This window comes from Ascoidea rubescens (assembly GCF_001661345.1).
Source record: "Ascoidea rubescens DSM 1968 unplaced genomic scaffold ASCRUscaffold_3, whole genome shotgun sequence".
NCBI lineage: Eukaryota > Fungi > Ascomycota > Saccharomycetes > Ascoideales > Ascoideaceae > Ascoidea > Ascoidea rubescens.
In genome coordinates, this window is record NW_017962915.1 from 882,077 (window position 1) to 897,292 (window position 15,216).

Sequence of the window (15,216 nt, forward strand, 5' to 3'; positions counted from 1 at the left end):
TGCTTTAATTGAATAATACAGAGATGTTGGTCAAGCGAGAAAGAAATAAAGAAATAAAAAGAAGAGTGGTGAAGAAAAAAGATGAAGATCAAACCTTAAACGCTCATCTCAGCGCTTAACAGAAAATGGTAAATAGTGAGAGTAAAAGAGTAGAAAAGACAAAGGAGGAAATGAGACAGAAGAGTACATTATGATTAATCTTTGATCTATGAAATGAAAAACTATAGATGAGAAAAAAACTAGAAGTTACGATATAAGAAATAAAAGAATATAGTTTGTGGAATCATTTATAGAAGTCGAATTTATCAACATCACTACCAGTCTTTACTTGACTTGTGTAGGCTTCTTCAAGATCATTTTGCAATATAACGTATCTGTTTTTTCTGACAGCTCTCAAGCCGGCTTCTTGCATGATGGCAGCAATAACAGCACCACTAAGGGGATCATTTCTAACGATTAAACTATCCAAGTCGCATTCTGGAGCAAGACTCATTTTAGACGCAATTGTTTGGAAGATTAGTCTTCTTTCTCTTCTATCTTTCAAACTTGGAAATTCGATTTTTCTATCCAATCTACCAGGTCTCAATAAAGCAGGATCTAAAGTATCAGCTCTATTTGTGGCCATTATGACTTTTACATTGGAAGTTTGGTCAAACCCATCCATTTGATTTAATAATTCTAGCAAGATTCTTTGAACTTCTCTATCGGCACCAGTTTGAGCATCAAATCTTTTTGTTGCAATTGCATCAATTTCATCAATAAAGATAATAGAAGGTGAGTTTTCTTTAGCTAGTCTAAAGACATCTCTTACCATTCTTGGACCTTCACCAAGATATTTTTGAACAAATTCAGAGCCAACAACTCTTATGAAAGAAGCAGTTGAGCTATTAGCAACAGCCTTAACTAGCATTGTCTTTCCTGTACCTGGAGGACCATATAATAAGACACCTCTTGGAGGATCAATACCAATTTGCTTATAAAGTTCAGCTTGAGTTAATGGTAATTCAACGGCTTCTCTAATCTCTTGTTTTTGCATATCCAAACCACCAACATCATTATAAGTGACATCGGGCTTTTCATCTTTCCCTAATAAAGCAATTGAAGAGTCAGCTTCAGGTGGTAGGATATCAACCAAGGCGTTTGAGTGACGGTGTAAAGCAACAGATGATGAAGGTTTTAATAATTCTCTATTTAAAGTCGATAATATTTTGACAACGTAATTTGATCCAGTGGTCGAAGACACAATACCAGTTTGAAAATCAATTGGTTCCAAAAACTGACCAATAACTAAAGGAACCGATTGAATTCTTTTTACCTCTTCTTGAGCTCTAATCAATTCTCTTTTAAGAAATTTGGATTCATCTTTAATATAGACTTCTTGCAATGACAATAATTCCAACTGCTTTTGCAATTTTTTCAAAGTCAAGTAAACATCCTGTTGGTACTGTTGCTGGTACTGTTGCTGTTGTGAGGATGTGTTTACTGGCAAATTGGACTTGTCATTTATTATTGGTGGATTTATCGAATTTGTTGTGATACCAAGTTCTTCCATGGTTGTATGTGTGTCAAATAGCAGGGACTTTCAAGAGATAGAGCAATTGTAGGTGTAGAGCTGAGGTGGATGTGCTTTGGGTGAAACAAACTCTGTTTCTGCTGCTTCTTGCGAGGTATCTGAAAGTGAAGAAAGAAACGAATCTGGTGCCACCCAACATCACTTCAGAGTTCAGCGCTTTTTCAAACCCGCGGATCACTACGTATATACACGGAATACAATACGGAATAACATCCGTTGTGCTAAACTCCAACACGGGTGATTCCAAATCCGTGCTTGCGCTTCAACCGGATTTTCGGACTTTTTCAGATAATCACATGATACTGATTACGTAACGACCACTCTTTATTTACCTTTACCTTTAACTATTCACCTATTGGCTAACTGGATTTTGATGTTGAGCTGATAGAAGCTAACGAGAATATCTGTTGTTTTAGGTGGTTTTTTTGGGTGAAATATTAGTCTTTTTGAATCATATATCGAGTGGTCTATCACATATCGAGTGGTCTATCACAATAAACAAATATAGCTGCATTTTGAAAGCCACATTTTGAAAAGATGTTTCCAATTAGACGTATATTAAAAGTGCCAACTTCAGCTACTTGTTACTCAGTTAATCCACTCTTACCTAAAAGGTTTTTCAATAATTCATCAACTTTAAGATATTCAGAGCCCAAAGATGCTCATGGACATGACGATGTTCATGGACATGAAAGTGGGCATCATGACGATCATCACCATGACGATCATCATCATCATGAAGAATTTTCTGAAGCAGAAACTGTTTTCCAGCCATATGTTTTAAGATTTCTTGGAGTAACTGCACTTATTTCGGGTTTAATTTATACTAATAATCAATTTAAAAAGACCCATGGGGGATTATCATTAATATCATATTACATACCTGACAGTTATACACCTGAAAGAGCAATTGCTGAAGAAATGCAATTTTTGAAAGACATTGGTGAAGATCCAGGTTATTCATTTAGACAATATTATAGTGTGAATAATAATGAATTTAAGACTGAGATTGGAAGAGAACGTTTTCTTAACTCAGGCAGTGCATTGAATCATACTCCAGGTGAATTATTGGATATTGATAATTTATCACCAAGGAAAAACATCAAATATTTTTAATATAAAGTTAATATTAAAGCTAAAATTAATAAATATAATTACTTTTAAATATTCAATTATTCAATAAATTATTTTCAAAAGTTCCTAACTAATGTCTTTTTTATATTTTTATTTGTTTTAATTCTTTTTTCATTTATCTCTTTTTTTTTTTTTTTTGCCTTCTACCATATGATATTATATTCTAACCTATTTTATTTTATTTTATTTTATTTTGTTTTATTCAATCATATAAATTCCAGATATTTTACATTTTTCATATATATTCCCAATATTAAATTATAAAGTTACTAAGTTATTGAGTTATAAAAATATTATATTATTTATTTGGTATATAAGTATAAAAAGCAATAGTAAAAGTCAAAAACAAGTATAAAAATAAAAATAAATATAAATATAAATATAAATATAAAAATAAAACTAGATAAACTATATATTAATAGAATATATATTTATTTTCATTGAAATCGAACCAGAATGCAAAACAAACCAAAATTATTAATTAACTAATAAAAAAAAATGAAAATGAATATGAGCAAAGTAACCACAATTAGAAAAAAAAACACAAAGAAATCACAATTGTTAAAAAAAAGTTTTATAAAAATATAAATAAAAAAATAATCTTAATTTGATTTATTATTCACAAATGAGAGTTAATAATAATTAAATACAATTTTGATTTGATCTGAATCGGGATTACTATTTAAAAATCAGGAAAATGAATATATACATATGGATTATGATTTGAATTGAATTAAATGTAGTTAAAGAGAGATTGCAAATAAGAAACAAGTGCAAAGGTAATTGCTATTGATAATTTGCCTCAAGTCTTATTCTTGAACCTACTGTTATGAGCAAATTTGGAGGATAATTTGTTTGCATTTTTTGTAGTTGATCCCTTTGCTATGATAAAATCAGTAATAATGTAAATAGCAGGGCCTAAAGCTATGAGACCATTGGAAATTGGTTTCATTGTTATATACATGTTGATATATTATGAACAGAAAGTGTTTTTGTTTTTTTAAAATGATTATTATTGACAATAATTAATTTCAAATGATTATTAATATACAGTAAATAGGATAATTGATAGTGTATTATACTCGATATAATGAAAGTTCTATTCTAATATATTCTTTTCAATTTTATTGTATTGTGATGAAAATATGATCAAAATCATATATCCCTTTAAAATTCCTTGAAAAGATTGTGATCAAACTATTGGATAAAGTTCTGATTTGATAAAAAAATTTTTAGTCAAGGGGGAATTACCCGGGAGTGAAAAAGCAAAGAAAAGCTGAAACAAAAGCTGGTAAAGCAACCAATGAAGTTGCAAATCTGTGGGGTTTTGGATGAAGATAAAAGCCGAATCGTCTTTGGTGGACCAGTTTTGGAATAAAGGATTTGATTGGCAAAAAAGTAGCTCGTATTTTTGATATCTACGAGGCACTGCATGGCCAGGCAGATATTTGAGCTGACAACATCAATAACAATAAGTGATTTAATATTATTATATATTTATTAAAATGTATTATATCAACAAATATATGAAGTGATTTTGTGTTTACAGTATTATTCAGTTTGTAGAATTTTTTGTTGTGTGTGTTAATGAAATTTAAAATTTGAGCTTTTTTTTTTGCTCAGCGCTCCCAGTGGCTGCATAACAAAAACCTATTTTATATTGATAAAATAATATTTTAAGAGGATTCAAAAATAATTACAAATTAAATTAAAACAAACAATAAAATTAATGGGAAATAGACAATTAGAAAATAGAATATGTGCCAATTGAAGATTGCACAAACTACTGATACGACTGGTTATAAAATAATTCTAAATAGGTTTTGACTCTTGCGACTATTGTATGAGTTGGTTGGGTGGTTGACTTAATATATATAGTTTTTGGTAAAAATTTAATGAAAATCGAGCAAGAAATTGGCAAGATTCTAGAGAAAACCAGAATAGATTAAAACAAAAAGTAAAATGTGAATTTTATTGGAGCAATATAATTAAGAATTTATTGATTGGACTCAGAATTAAATCAAATAGAAAAGACCAAATAGTATGGGAGGTAGATCAGTCCACCTAATACCGATTTCCTATGAGTTTACTATGGTATTTTAAGATTGCACATTGGTGAATGCAGTTGCAATTTGTTTATAGTTGCTTGATTAGGTTTGTTTATAATTTGAGATAACCACAGAAGATAAACCAATTAGAGCGAAGGCTTAAAACGCAGGTATCTTTTGTTGTTAAAAAGATGAATAATATAACCAACAGCAATAATACTACATAATACTCAATAATACCCAACCATAGTAAATAACAGTCAATAATAGTCAATAATAAGCAATTATTAACAGCAAGATTGATATAGGAGGGCTAGCATTGTAGCAACAGTCTCAGCAAACAGGACGTCAGGTGACTCTGAGCGTGACACGCATTTTCCGAGAGTCCCATTTTTGAAAATAGTTGGTATGGACGAAAATGATGAAAGTATACGTAACGGGTCAAAAGGTGGTAGAGTTTTAGAAACGGCTGATTTGATTTGTGGAACGAAATGTAGCGCAAGGGACAAAACTCAGTACGCATTGCCCCAGGACAACGCGCCTTGGTGAAAGCAAAAAATATCCGCCAAAAGCTGAAGGTGGGCTTCGGACTCGCCAGTATTGCGGTCAGATGATAAACGGATGACCGCTCAGTGTAGCAAATGCTCACCATTTTCAGGAATAGCTCTGTGTGACACACGTTGGTGCGTGTGCCGAAAGCTAGGGGATGGGAGTGCAGCAACCTGTTTAACCAGGACAGAACCAGTGCTGCAGTCCAGATGGCAACCACAGTAGCCACCTGGGCAGCATCAGGTGTGCTTGAGCCCGCACTGCGATGGCACAGGGTGATTAGTCAGGGATTGGTCAGGCGAGCAAGATGGAAGATTCCAGCACAGGCCACACGAGGGAAAACAAGGATTTATGGCGCTTTGGTCAAATCCCATTAGCGCAGAGGGTGTTGACCAAAAACACAACGAAACAGCGAAAAACGAAGAAATGAACAGGAAATTGAAAATTGATTTCTGTCAGCGCTTTTTCTCTCTTTTCTTGTTTTTCTGTTTTTCCCTTCTCTTTTCCTTTTCCTTTCCTTTTCTCACTTTTTTTCTCTTTATATTTCTTTCTTATATCTTTACTTTTCCTTTATATCTGCTCTACTTGGATACTTCACCTGGGTTCAATTCAATTCAAGCAAATATATTTTCATCTTTTAATCTAGTTTTTTGTTCTTATAGTATAAGTGATTAATTAAATCATTCTAATCGTTCCACTCCAAACCAATTCAATGTAAGTCCACTTTCTTTCACTCACTATGGTATTGTATATTGCAAGTTTTTATATTATATAATATTTCATAGTATTTTAAACTATTATACCATGCTCTACTATACAATATCACTCTCATAGGTAAGATTATAATAGTATAATTGATTCTCTTCTCTTTATTTCTTGGTTGATTTTCTTTGTTTATTTTTATCTTCTCTATCCGCTCAATTCTCGTTTTCCCTATTGAAAAGAATGAAAAAAACAAACATTTTCCAGAAACTTAACAGCACAGCGTTTAATAAACCTTTCTACTAATATCAAGATATATCAAGATATTGCGAGTTATAATCTCATATTATTTTCCACATTAAAATAATTATCTTATAACTACAAAACAATATCAAATCCCATCATAAATAATCACTTTCTGCCCTATAAAACTTGTCTTTCAATATTCTGCACGTTTTTAGTATAATCAAACAACTGAGAAACTAAAAGGTAACTATTATTTCAACCATTTTTTTCATTCTTTTCAATTTTCCAGGTTTTTTTCATTTCTTTTCACTCTTTTTTTTCTTTTAACTCCTTTTTTTTCCTTCTAATAACTTAATAACAATTGAATATTCTGCCAATATTCCCCTTGTATTCCGTTTCCTATCATTTCAAAGAAAAATTCTCATAAACGCTCTCCAAAAACTCCCTTTTTCATCACTATACTTCAAACGAAACCAACAATAAGTCAAGCTATGATTTCAAGTTACTTATTTGAATTCTTAGAAAAGAATGCTATTTATTTATTCTATAATAATTGTAGAATCATATTATATGCTTTATTTGCTTACTTTGAAACTACTTTCAAGGGTAATCAATTTTTTTTGGGCTTTTATTCAATTGTTATTATGTTATTATGTTATTATGTTATTATGTTATCATGTTAAAACAGAATCAATTATATCTCTAATCTACTAATTTATACTATACCTTATTACCAATCTATAAACTATCCCTTTTTTTAAGTGCTTTTAAAACTAACTTCTTTTCTTCACTTTCTTATAGAATATCGCCAAAAATGCCTTTATCTCGTGAAGATTCCGTTTACCTTGCCAAATTAGCTGAACAAGCTGAACGTTATGAAGAAATGGTTGAAAATATGAAAGCCGTTGCTTCTTCTGGTCAAGAATTATCTGTTGAAGAAAGAAACTTATTATCCGTTGCTTATAAAAACGTTATTGGTGCTCGTCGTGCTTCTTGGAGAATCGTTTCTTCAATTGAACAGAAAGAAGAATCAAAAGGTAATGAACTCCAAGTTAACTTGATCAGGGATTATCGCTCCAAAATTGAAACTGAATTAACTAAAATTTGTGACGATATCTTATCTGTTTTATCAAAACATTTAATTCCTTCTGCTCAAACAGGTGAAAGCAAAGTATTCTACTATAAGATGAAAGGTGACTACCATCGTTACTTGGCTGAATTTGCTGTCAACGACAAACGTAAAGAAGCTGCTGATTTATCTCTAGAAGCTTACAAATCTGCTTCCGATGTTGCTGTAACTGAATTACCTCCCACTCATCCCATTAGATTAGGATTGGCTCTTAATTTCTCTGTCTTTTACTACGAAATTCTTAATGCTCCTGACAGAGCTTGTCACTTAGCTAAACAAGCCTTTGATGATGCTATCGCTGAATTGGATACTTTATCTGAAGAATCTTACAAAGACTCAACTCTTATTATGCAATTGTTGCGTGATAACTTGACTTTATGGACTTCTGATATGTCGGAAAACCCAGATGATGCTCCAATTCAAGAAGACAAAAGACAAGACGAATAGATTAATTTAAATTGATTAAAATTCTCATTTTTAAATAAATGCTTAAATAAATAAATAAAAAAGATATTGATGAAATTATAATAATCGAGTAATATTAATAATAATAATAAAAATAATAATTTAAATAACAATAATAATAATAATTCCAAGAATAATTGCAATAATAATTCCAAGAATAATTCCAAGAATAGTTTTAATAATAATTTCAAACTTGCTTTGTTCTGTTTTCCTTTTTTGTTTATTTTGAAACTTATAAATTAATTCCTAATTTTATATAGCAAAATATAAATTTTTCAATTTTCATAATAATTTAATTGGAAATTTATTCAAAAAAGAAATTCAATTCAAAATCAATGACTAATCAAAAATACTAAGGTTTTATTATTATTTTGTCTTTATCTTATTTTATCTTATTTTATTTTATCTTATTTTATTCTTATTTTTATTTTTGTTTTGTTTTTATTATACTATCTTGTTTTTTCCCTATTTTCCCTTATCCTTTCTTATTTATTTTATTTTATCTTATTCAATGATTAATTAATTTACTAATTTAAATTTATTTTATTATTTTACTTTACTATTTTACTTTATTACTTTCCTACTTCAATACCATTATTATTCAATAAAAAGCAAAAAAATTGAAAAACTTTTAAAAATTTTTTGAAAAAAAAAGAAATGTAATTATCAAATTATATTTATGTCATTATTTTTTTTTATTCTATCTTATTTGTTTATTTTTAGTTATTTTTGTTTGAACTGAATTCAATCATTTTTTTTTTTAAATATATATTTTCATTTTATTTTATCTTTACCTTATCTATCTTATTTTGATTTATCTTTAAAAAATTTATTACTATTAATATATTTTGTTTGATATTTTTTTTTAATCCTTATCTTTCTTGGATAATTATATTTTTGTTTATATTTTAAAGATTCTTTGAAGATTTTTTGTTTGAGTTTTTAGCTTTAATTTATATTAATTATAGTAATAGTTTTTATATTATTTTAATAATTGATTATTTATTTATTAAAAGCTACAAAAAAACCACTACAAAAACATGTAAAAAAAATAAAAAAGATCTATTTATTTAAGATTACAAGCACTAATTAAAGGATGGATAGTGAATCAACGATGAGTAATCTTTTCCAGTTTACCCATTTATCATACTAATTTCTTAGCGTATTATTGTATTATTGTATTATTGTATTATTGTATTAATATATTGATTGATTGTAAATTTGATTAACGAGCTTCAAATTGAACCATTCTTCTTGTTCTTGCTTTATAAAGAATTCTATGACCACATTCTTTGCATCTAACAGGTTCATTTTTACCTAAAGTAAAAGGAACAGCACAAGAAGCACAGACATATTTGATTCCGTAGTTTTTGAAACTAGAAACACCAGCAGCAGCAGCAGCTAAATTTGATTGAGTTGGGGGAACAAAACCTTCTCTATTCATTTTGATTAGTAATTTTATTGGTTGATGGCAAAAATTGGAGCTCGATATGTGGAATCAAAAAAATGGAAAATAAAAGATTAAAAAATAAAGTAAAAAAAAAGCTGTAAACCACGTGCATTGGAGATTTTATTTCGATGATTTGCAATATATCATAGTATTATTTTTGAAATTAATTTTAATTTTTAACATAATAGATGGTTAATAAGAGCAATAAAAAATTGAAAATAATATGGAGGATATTAATGAAACTGAGGTGCCAGCAATTTGCGAGAAATGTTTGGGTAGTAATCCATTCATCAATATGATTAAAGAGAAAGAAGGCAAACAATGTAAATTATGTACCAGACCTTATACTAGTTTTGGATGGATGAGTATTAATGAAACTGTTAATAGTAATAACAGTAAAGTGAGGAAGAAGAATTATTTGACTACAAAGTTTTGTTTGACTTGCGCCAGACAAAGAAACTGTTGTCAAGTTTGTATGTTAGATTTAACATATGGAATACCATTACATTTAAGAGATGCAGCATTTCGAATGTCTGGGGTTAAGAATAAATTTAATGTGAATTATTCGAAGAATGAGGTTACAAAGCGATATATAGCGCAAGAGGAAGACAAGAAGTATTTAAAATTGAAGTATAATAAAGAGAATAAAGACCAGCTATTAATTAAAAACGACTCTGAATTTGAGGGAAAAGAAGAAGAAGGATTGAATCAAAATGAGAATGATAATGAGGAAAAAGCTAAAAAGATGGCAAAGGAAATACTAGAGAAATTGGCTCAAAATCAAAGAAGGATTAATAATAGCAGCAAAGTTAATCATAGTCACCAAAGATATGAGAGCAAGAAGACTAATTACAATGGAGATACTATGAACAATAATTACAATAATTTGAATTCAGTTGATATAAGTAAACTTATATCAAGATTACCATTTAATGGAAACTTAAAGGTTCCCAAAGATGAAACAATCAAATCGTTTTTCTTATTTGGTATTAATGATGAGTTGCCACAATACACTATAAAAGAGTTTTTTGAAGACTTAATAATCAAACATAGATCGAATAATGAGGGTAATCGTAATAAGTTGGCGAAAAATGAAAATATAGTATCTACGATAATAGTAAAGCATCAGTCAAGATGTGGGTTTATATCGTTTGATAAGAGAGAAAATGCTGAACTATTGTCTCGAATAATTGATAAGCCGAGAGAATTGAAAGGGCCTGGGATTGTGTTGATCAAGAACAATCCCATAAGAATAAGCTGGAGCAAGATTAAAAACCTTGGAAACGACAGCATACAGCAGCGAAAGATTGCTATGATTGTTCGAAAGCAAATGAAGCTTCTAGCTCAGAAGGATAGAGAGTTTAAGGAACACGGAAACAATGCAAATGCTGGCGTGAGCAGTGATGGAGGTTCTAGTGTGGTGCGAGCTCCTCCTGGAGCAGACAAGATAAAATACAAAGCAGTACAAACTGGATTTGAAGCCTGATGGCCTGTGATATAATGTTTCGGTTTATGTATTGTAATTATAATTGTAATTGTAACTGTACTATAGCGGCGAGTGTTGGAGTATAGCGCATTTAAAGCCACAGAAAACGCCGGCGTGAAGAGGCGCATGCGTTTGAGAAAACACAGCACAAACAGCACAGACACAAAGAAAGTGCATACTACCCACTTCCACCAAAGACACTCAAAGACACACCATTTACAGCACAAGATGGACTCTCTTGACTCACCTCGTTCTACTGATCTCTCTGGGGCCTTTAAGATCACGAACTTGATTGTTGCTCTCTTTTCTGTACGTTGATTGATGCTGATGTGCTACACAGAACTGGCTACTAACAAACGCTTTCATTCTAGACATTATGTGGTCTCTCTGAGTTATTCCAAGGATTGTGAGTTGAACTGATTCCAAAGTGCTTTACTTGAGCTGAATTGTAGCATTCCATTTACTAACACAATTACAGAACTGGTGTATGTTAACGACTTTATTTTGTGCCTTATTCACAGACAATTTTTCTAGGTCTACTAACGCTTACCGGCAGTTTATTTTGGGACTTTATGCAATTGCATTCGGGTTATTGGTTGGCTATCTTGGTAAGCATAGAATAGTTATTTACAATTCATTCCTGTACAAGTTCAATTGCAAATACTAACCTACTTGTTTCAGAATTTAATGTTCCTCCTCAAGTGATCAACTACGCTTCATTTTTATTCTCCTTTATTGGAAGAGGGTTTTGTATGTATATTTTTAATGTTTCTCTGCGTTCTGCTTTTTTTGACGACTACAAAACAGCTCAATTACTAACAGTGCTGTTATTTTCCTAGTTTATCTTTTGATTGGTACAATTGTTGGTCATGATCACTTTCTTAAGGTCTTCCCCGGCTTCATCATCGCGTTGGTTGGAATTGGCTACATTGTGTTGGAATTCATCCCAACCATCATGCCTCCTGAGAACATGAGAAGTGAGGGCACCCTCAACGTCGATGACGACGATGTCATCTAAGTACTCCGACCGTAATACACACCACAGCACTTCCACTACCTCTCTCTCTCCGTCTCCTACTTGCCCAAAAGGGAACACGATATAATCAAAACAGCCTCGTCACGTGTATTCCTTACACTTGTTCATCTCTATCTTTCTTTCTTTCTTTCTTTGTAGCTATGAGTAGAAAGCCATTGTCCGATAGCGAATCGCTTTCTCTGCCATTGCTTTTTTTTGTTTGTATATGAATATTTACCACAATGAACACTCAAGAATCTATTTTCCGTATGTGCTTCTATCTCAATCCAATCAGTATCTTGATTCTTGGTGACATCTTGAATCCATATGATACGCTTTGATCTGTTTTTAATTCGGCCTTCATTTGATCCAAATCTCTCATATGTATTCAATGATTACCATTACTAACCTTTTACATTTATAGGCTCTGCGGATATGTCTTTAATCCAAATCTACGTTGCAGCTGAAATAGTTCGAGACGTTATTGCAGCGTTTGGCTCTATGAGCAACGTTCAGTTCAGAGACTTGAATAAAAATATAAGCTCATTTCAAAGAAACTATGTCAACGAAATTAGAAGATTTGATAATACTCAAAGACAATTACGTTATCTATACAAAATAATCAACGATCAACATCTAGCAATAAACTTAAATTATCAATTAATTGATAGTAATATCAACCTCAACAATAATAATGAAAGCGAAAACAACAACGAAAATGAAATTCAAAATGAATCTATAATTGGAAATATTTACGATCCAATAGACTTCGATCCAACAACTCAAAACAAAATCCAATATTCCCCCCCTTTAAAATCCTCCAAAATTGATCAACTTATTGAACTAATCTCTCATTATGAACTGAAAATTAATGATCTATCAACTAATTTGCGAAATCTATCTCAAAAGAAATACAACCTAATTGAAAATAGACACGTACTATTAATTTCAAATAATTTTTTCTCTCGTCAAAGTCAATTAAACCAAAATAATAATATCGATAACAGATTCTCTATTGATAGCTCACATCATGATAATTCTCCTCTTTTAGTAGAAGAACAATCAATTCATTTGGATTTTCCTACAAATCATATTCCTAATAATGACTCAAATATAATCGAAAACGCTATAATAAATTCAAATCCATTACCTGCCATAGACTTCATAATCGGCACTATAGAAAGAGACAAAATAGATAAAGTCCAAACAATTCTTTGGAGAACTCTTAGAGGTAACTTGTTTTTTAATCATATACCTATAGATGATCCAATAGTTGATGAATCCACAAACGAAAATATTCTAAAAGATGTCTTTATAATCTACACTCATGGTAAAAATTTGATCAATATTACAAAAAAAGTACTAATATCTTTAAACGCCAAAGTTTTCAACATCAACAATAATTACCAAAATGATTTTAACGACAATAATTATCAAAATGACCTAAACACTCTTAATAGCAAATTAGATGATTTAAATCAAGTTCTTGATCAGACTCAACAAACCTTAAACTTGGAATTATCCCTAATATCTGATAAAATCTACTATTGGTCAATCTTAATTAAAATGGAGAAATCAATTTTTATAACAATGAATAAATTTGATTTTGATAATTCAAGACATACTCTAATTGCTGAGGGTTGGGTACCAACTTATGATATCCAATTACTTAAAAATGCCCTAAGAGATATAACTGATAGAGCTTCTCTATCTAACATGGATCCAATAAACACTTCTCAAACTGTCGCAGTGGTAAATGTTTTAAAAACAAATAGAACTCCTCCAACTTTTCATAAAACAAACAAATTTACACAGGTTTTTCAAAATTTATGCGATTCTTATGGAATTGCAACATATAGAGAAGTTAACCCTGGATTGCCAACAATAGCAACTTTTCCTTTTATATTTGCTTTAATGTTTGGTGATCTTGGCCACGGTTTTATATTAATGTTAGTCGGTTTATATCTTATTATAAATGAATTGAAATTTTCAAAAATTAAAAAAGATGATATGTTTGATATGATATATTCTGGTAGATATTTAATTTTTTTAATGGGTGTTTTTTCAATGTTCACTGGCTTGGTTTATAATGATATCTTTTCAATTCCAATGACTCTTTTTAAATCTGGCTGGGAATGGCCAAAGGATTTTAATCCAGGTGATTCAATTGAAGCAACACAAAATCCCAACCATCCCGTTTATTTTCTTGGAATCGATTCTGCCTGGCATGGTACTGATAATGCTTTACTATTCTTAAATTCTTATAAAATGAAATTATCCATATTAATCGGTTTTATTCATATGCTTTATTCATTATGTTTTTCTTGCGTTAATTATAAATTTTTCAATTCAAAGATTGATTTGATAGGTAATTTTATTCCAAGTATTTTATTCATGTCAAGTATATTTGGTTATCTCTGCATAACAATTGTCTATAAATGGTGTGTTGACTGGTATAAAATTAATAAGCCTCCACCAAGTCTATTAAATATGCTAATTAACATGTTTTTATCTCCAGGTACAATTGATGAAGAATTGTATCCTGGTCAGGCTTTTGTTCAAGTTTTCCTATTGCTTGTTGCATTAATATGTGTTCCTTGGTTATTGCTATATAAACCAATGGCGTTGAGAAGCAAGCACAACGCCGCTGTTAATTCCGGCTATACCTCTTTGCATGAAGCAGAACTTGAGGATTTTAGTAACAGAATACAGGATAATATAAGTGTTAGCAACAGTCAATTTGTTATTGTTGATTATGAAGATAACTCGGATGGAGAAGTAGATGTGGATTATAGAATTAATACTGAAATAACAACCGGTTTATCGGAAGAAAGTCAGCAAAAAAATTTTGATTTTGGTGATATAATGATTCATCAAGTTATTCATACAATTGAATTCTGTTTAAATTGCGTTTCTCATACTGCCTCATACCTTCGTTTATGGGCTTTATCATTGGCTCATTCACAATTATCAACTGTCTTATGGGGAATGACTATAAGCAGTGCATTCAGTGTTTCTAAAACAAGTTTTGGGACTGTGATTTTTGCGTTTTTCATGTTTGCAATGTGGTTTGTATTGAGTGTTTGTGTATTAGTTATAATGGAAGGTACTTCAGCAATGTTACACGCTTTAAGATTGCATTGGATTGAATCAATGTCAAAATTTTTCCAAGGAGAAGGTTACGCTTATGAACCTTTTTCATTTAAACAAGTTATAGAGGATGGTGATGATGATATATAAATTTTTGTTTTTATTTGTTTTATTTTCAATTTGATAAAAGATATTCTTGTATTTTTAAGGTTTTTGGTATTTTGTAGTAATAATATTGAATAAAATATGATTTTAATTAGTTGAAAAAAATTCGGTTTAATAAAAGAACATCATAAAAATAAAAATAAAAATAAAAATGAAAATAAAAA

At 30.4% G+C, this 15,216-nt stretch overlaps 6 protein-coding genes across 6 annotated transcripts; 4 read left to right on the forward strand and 2 right to left on the reverse strand.

Moving 5' to 3' along the window:
• Window positions 1-34: 34 nt before the first annotated feature.
• RPT3 (proteasome regulatory particle base subunit RPT3) lies at window positions 35-1,693 on the reverse strand (the record flags this gene model as incomplete). Its single annotated transcript, XM_020192843.1, has 1 exon — window positions 35-1,693. A coding segment is annotated over exon 1 (1,199 nt), but the record flags the coding sequence as incomplete, so codon positions are not given.
• A 275-nt stretch (window positions 1,694-1,968) lies between these two features.
• Window positions 1,969-2,778, forward strand: ASCRUDRAFT_74863 (uncharacterized protein). Its single transcript, XM_020192844.1, has one exon. It carries the CDS (start codon window positions 2,111-2,113, stop codon window positions 2,687-2,689), a length of 579 nt encoding a protein of 192 aa, XP_020048804.1. The 5' UTR covers window positions 1,969-2,110; the 3' UTR covers window positions 2,690-2,778.
• A 4,288-nt stretch (window positions 2,779-7,066) lies between these two features.
• On the forward strand, window positions 7,067-8,189 carry ASCRUDRAFT_7057 (14-3-3 family protein; the record flags this gene model as incomplete). The annotated part of the gene is made up of 3 exons (XM_020191811.1): window positions 7,067-7,773; window positions 7,918-8,018; window positions 8,107-8,189. The coding sequence occupies 3 exons, from the start codon at window positions 7,067-7,069 to the stop codon at window positions 8,187-8,189; spliced, it is 891 nt and encodes a 296-aa protein (XP_020048805.1).
• Window positions 8,190-8,878: 689 nt separating this feature from the next.
• Window positions 8,879-9,290, reverse strand: RPC10 (DNA-directed RNA polymerase core subunit RPC10; the record flags this gene model as incomplete). Its single annotated transcript, XM_020191045.1, has 1 exon — window positions 8,879-9,290. One exon carries the CDS (start codon window positions 9,288-9,290, stop codon window positions 9,072-9,074), a length of 219 nt encoding a protein of 72 aa, XP_020048806.1. The 3' UTR covers window positions 8,879-9,071.
• Window positions 9,291-9,519: 229 nt separating this feature from the next.
• Window positions 9,520-11,800, forward strand: ASCRUDRAFT_69296 (uncharacterized protein; the record flags this gene model as incomplete). Its single annotated transcript, XM_020191657.1, has 7 exons — window positions 9,520-10,716; window positions 10,849-11,091; window positions 11,154-11,188; window positions 11,235-11,267; window positions 11,317-11,390; window positions 11,464-11,532; window positions 11,622-11,800. The coding sequence occupies 7 exons, from the start codon at window positions 9,520-9,522 to the stop codon at window positions 11,798-11,800; spliced, it is 1,830 nt and encodes a 609-aa protein (XP_020048807.1).
• Window positions 11,801-12,039: 239 nt separating this feature from the next.
• ASCRUDRAFT_69297 (V-type ATPase subunit a family protein) lies at window positions 12,040-15,037 on the forward strand (the record flags this gene model as incomplete). Its single annotated transcript, XM_020191658.1, has 2 exons — window positions 12,040-12,064; window positions 12,222-15,037. The coding sequence occupies 2 exons, from the start codon at window positions 12,040-12,042 to the stop codon at window positions 15,035-15,037; spliced, it is 2,841 nt and encodes a 946-aa protein (XP_020048808.1).
• Between the last annotated feature and the right edge of the window lie 179 nt (window positions 15,038-15,216).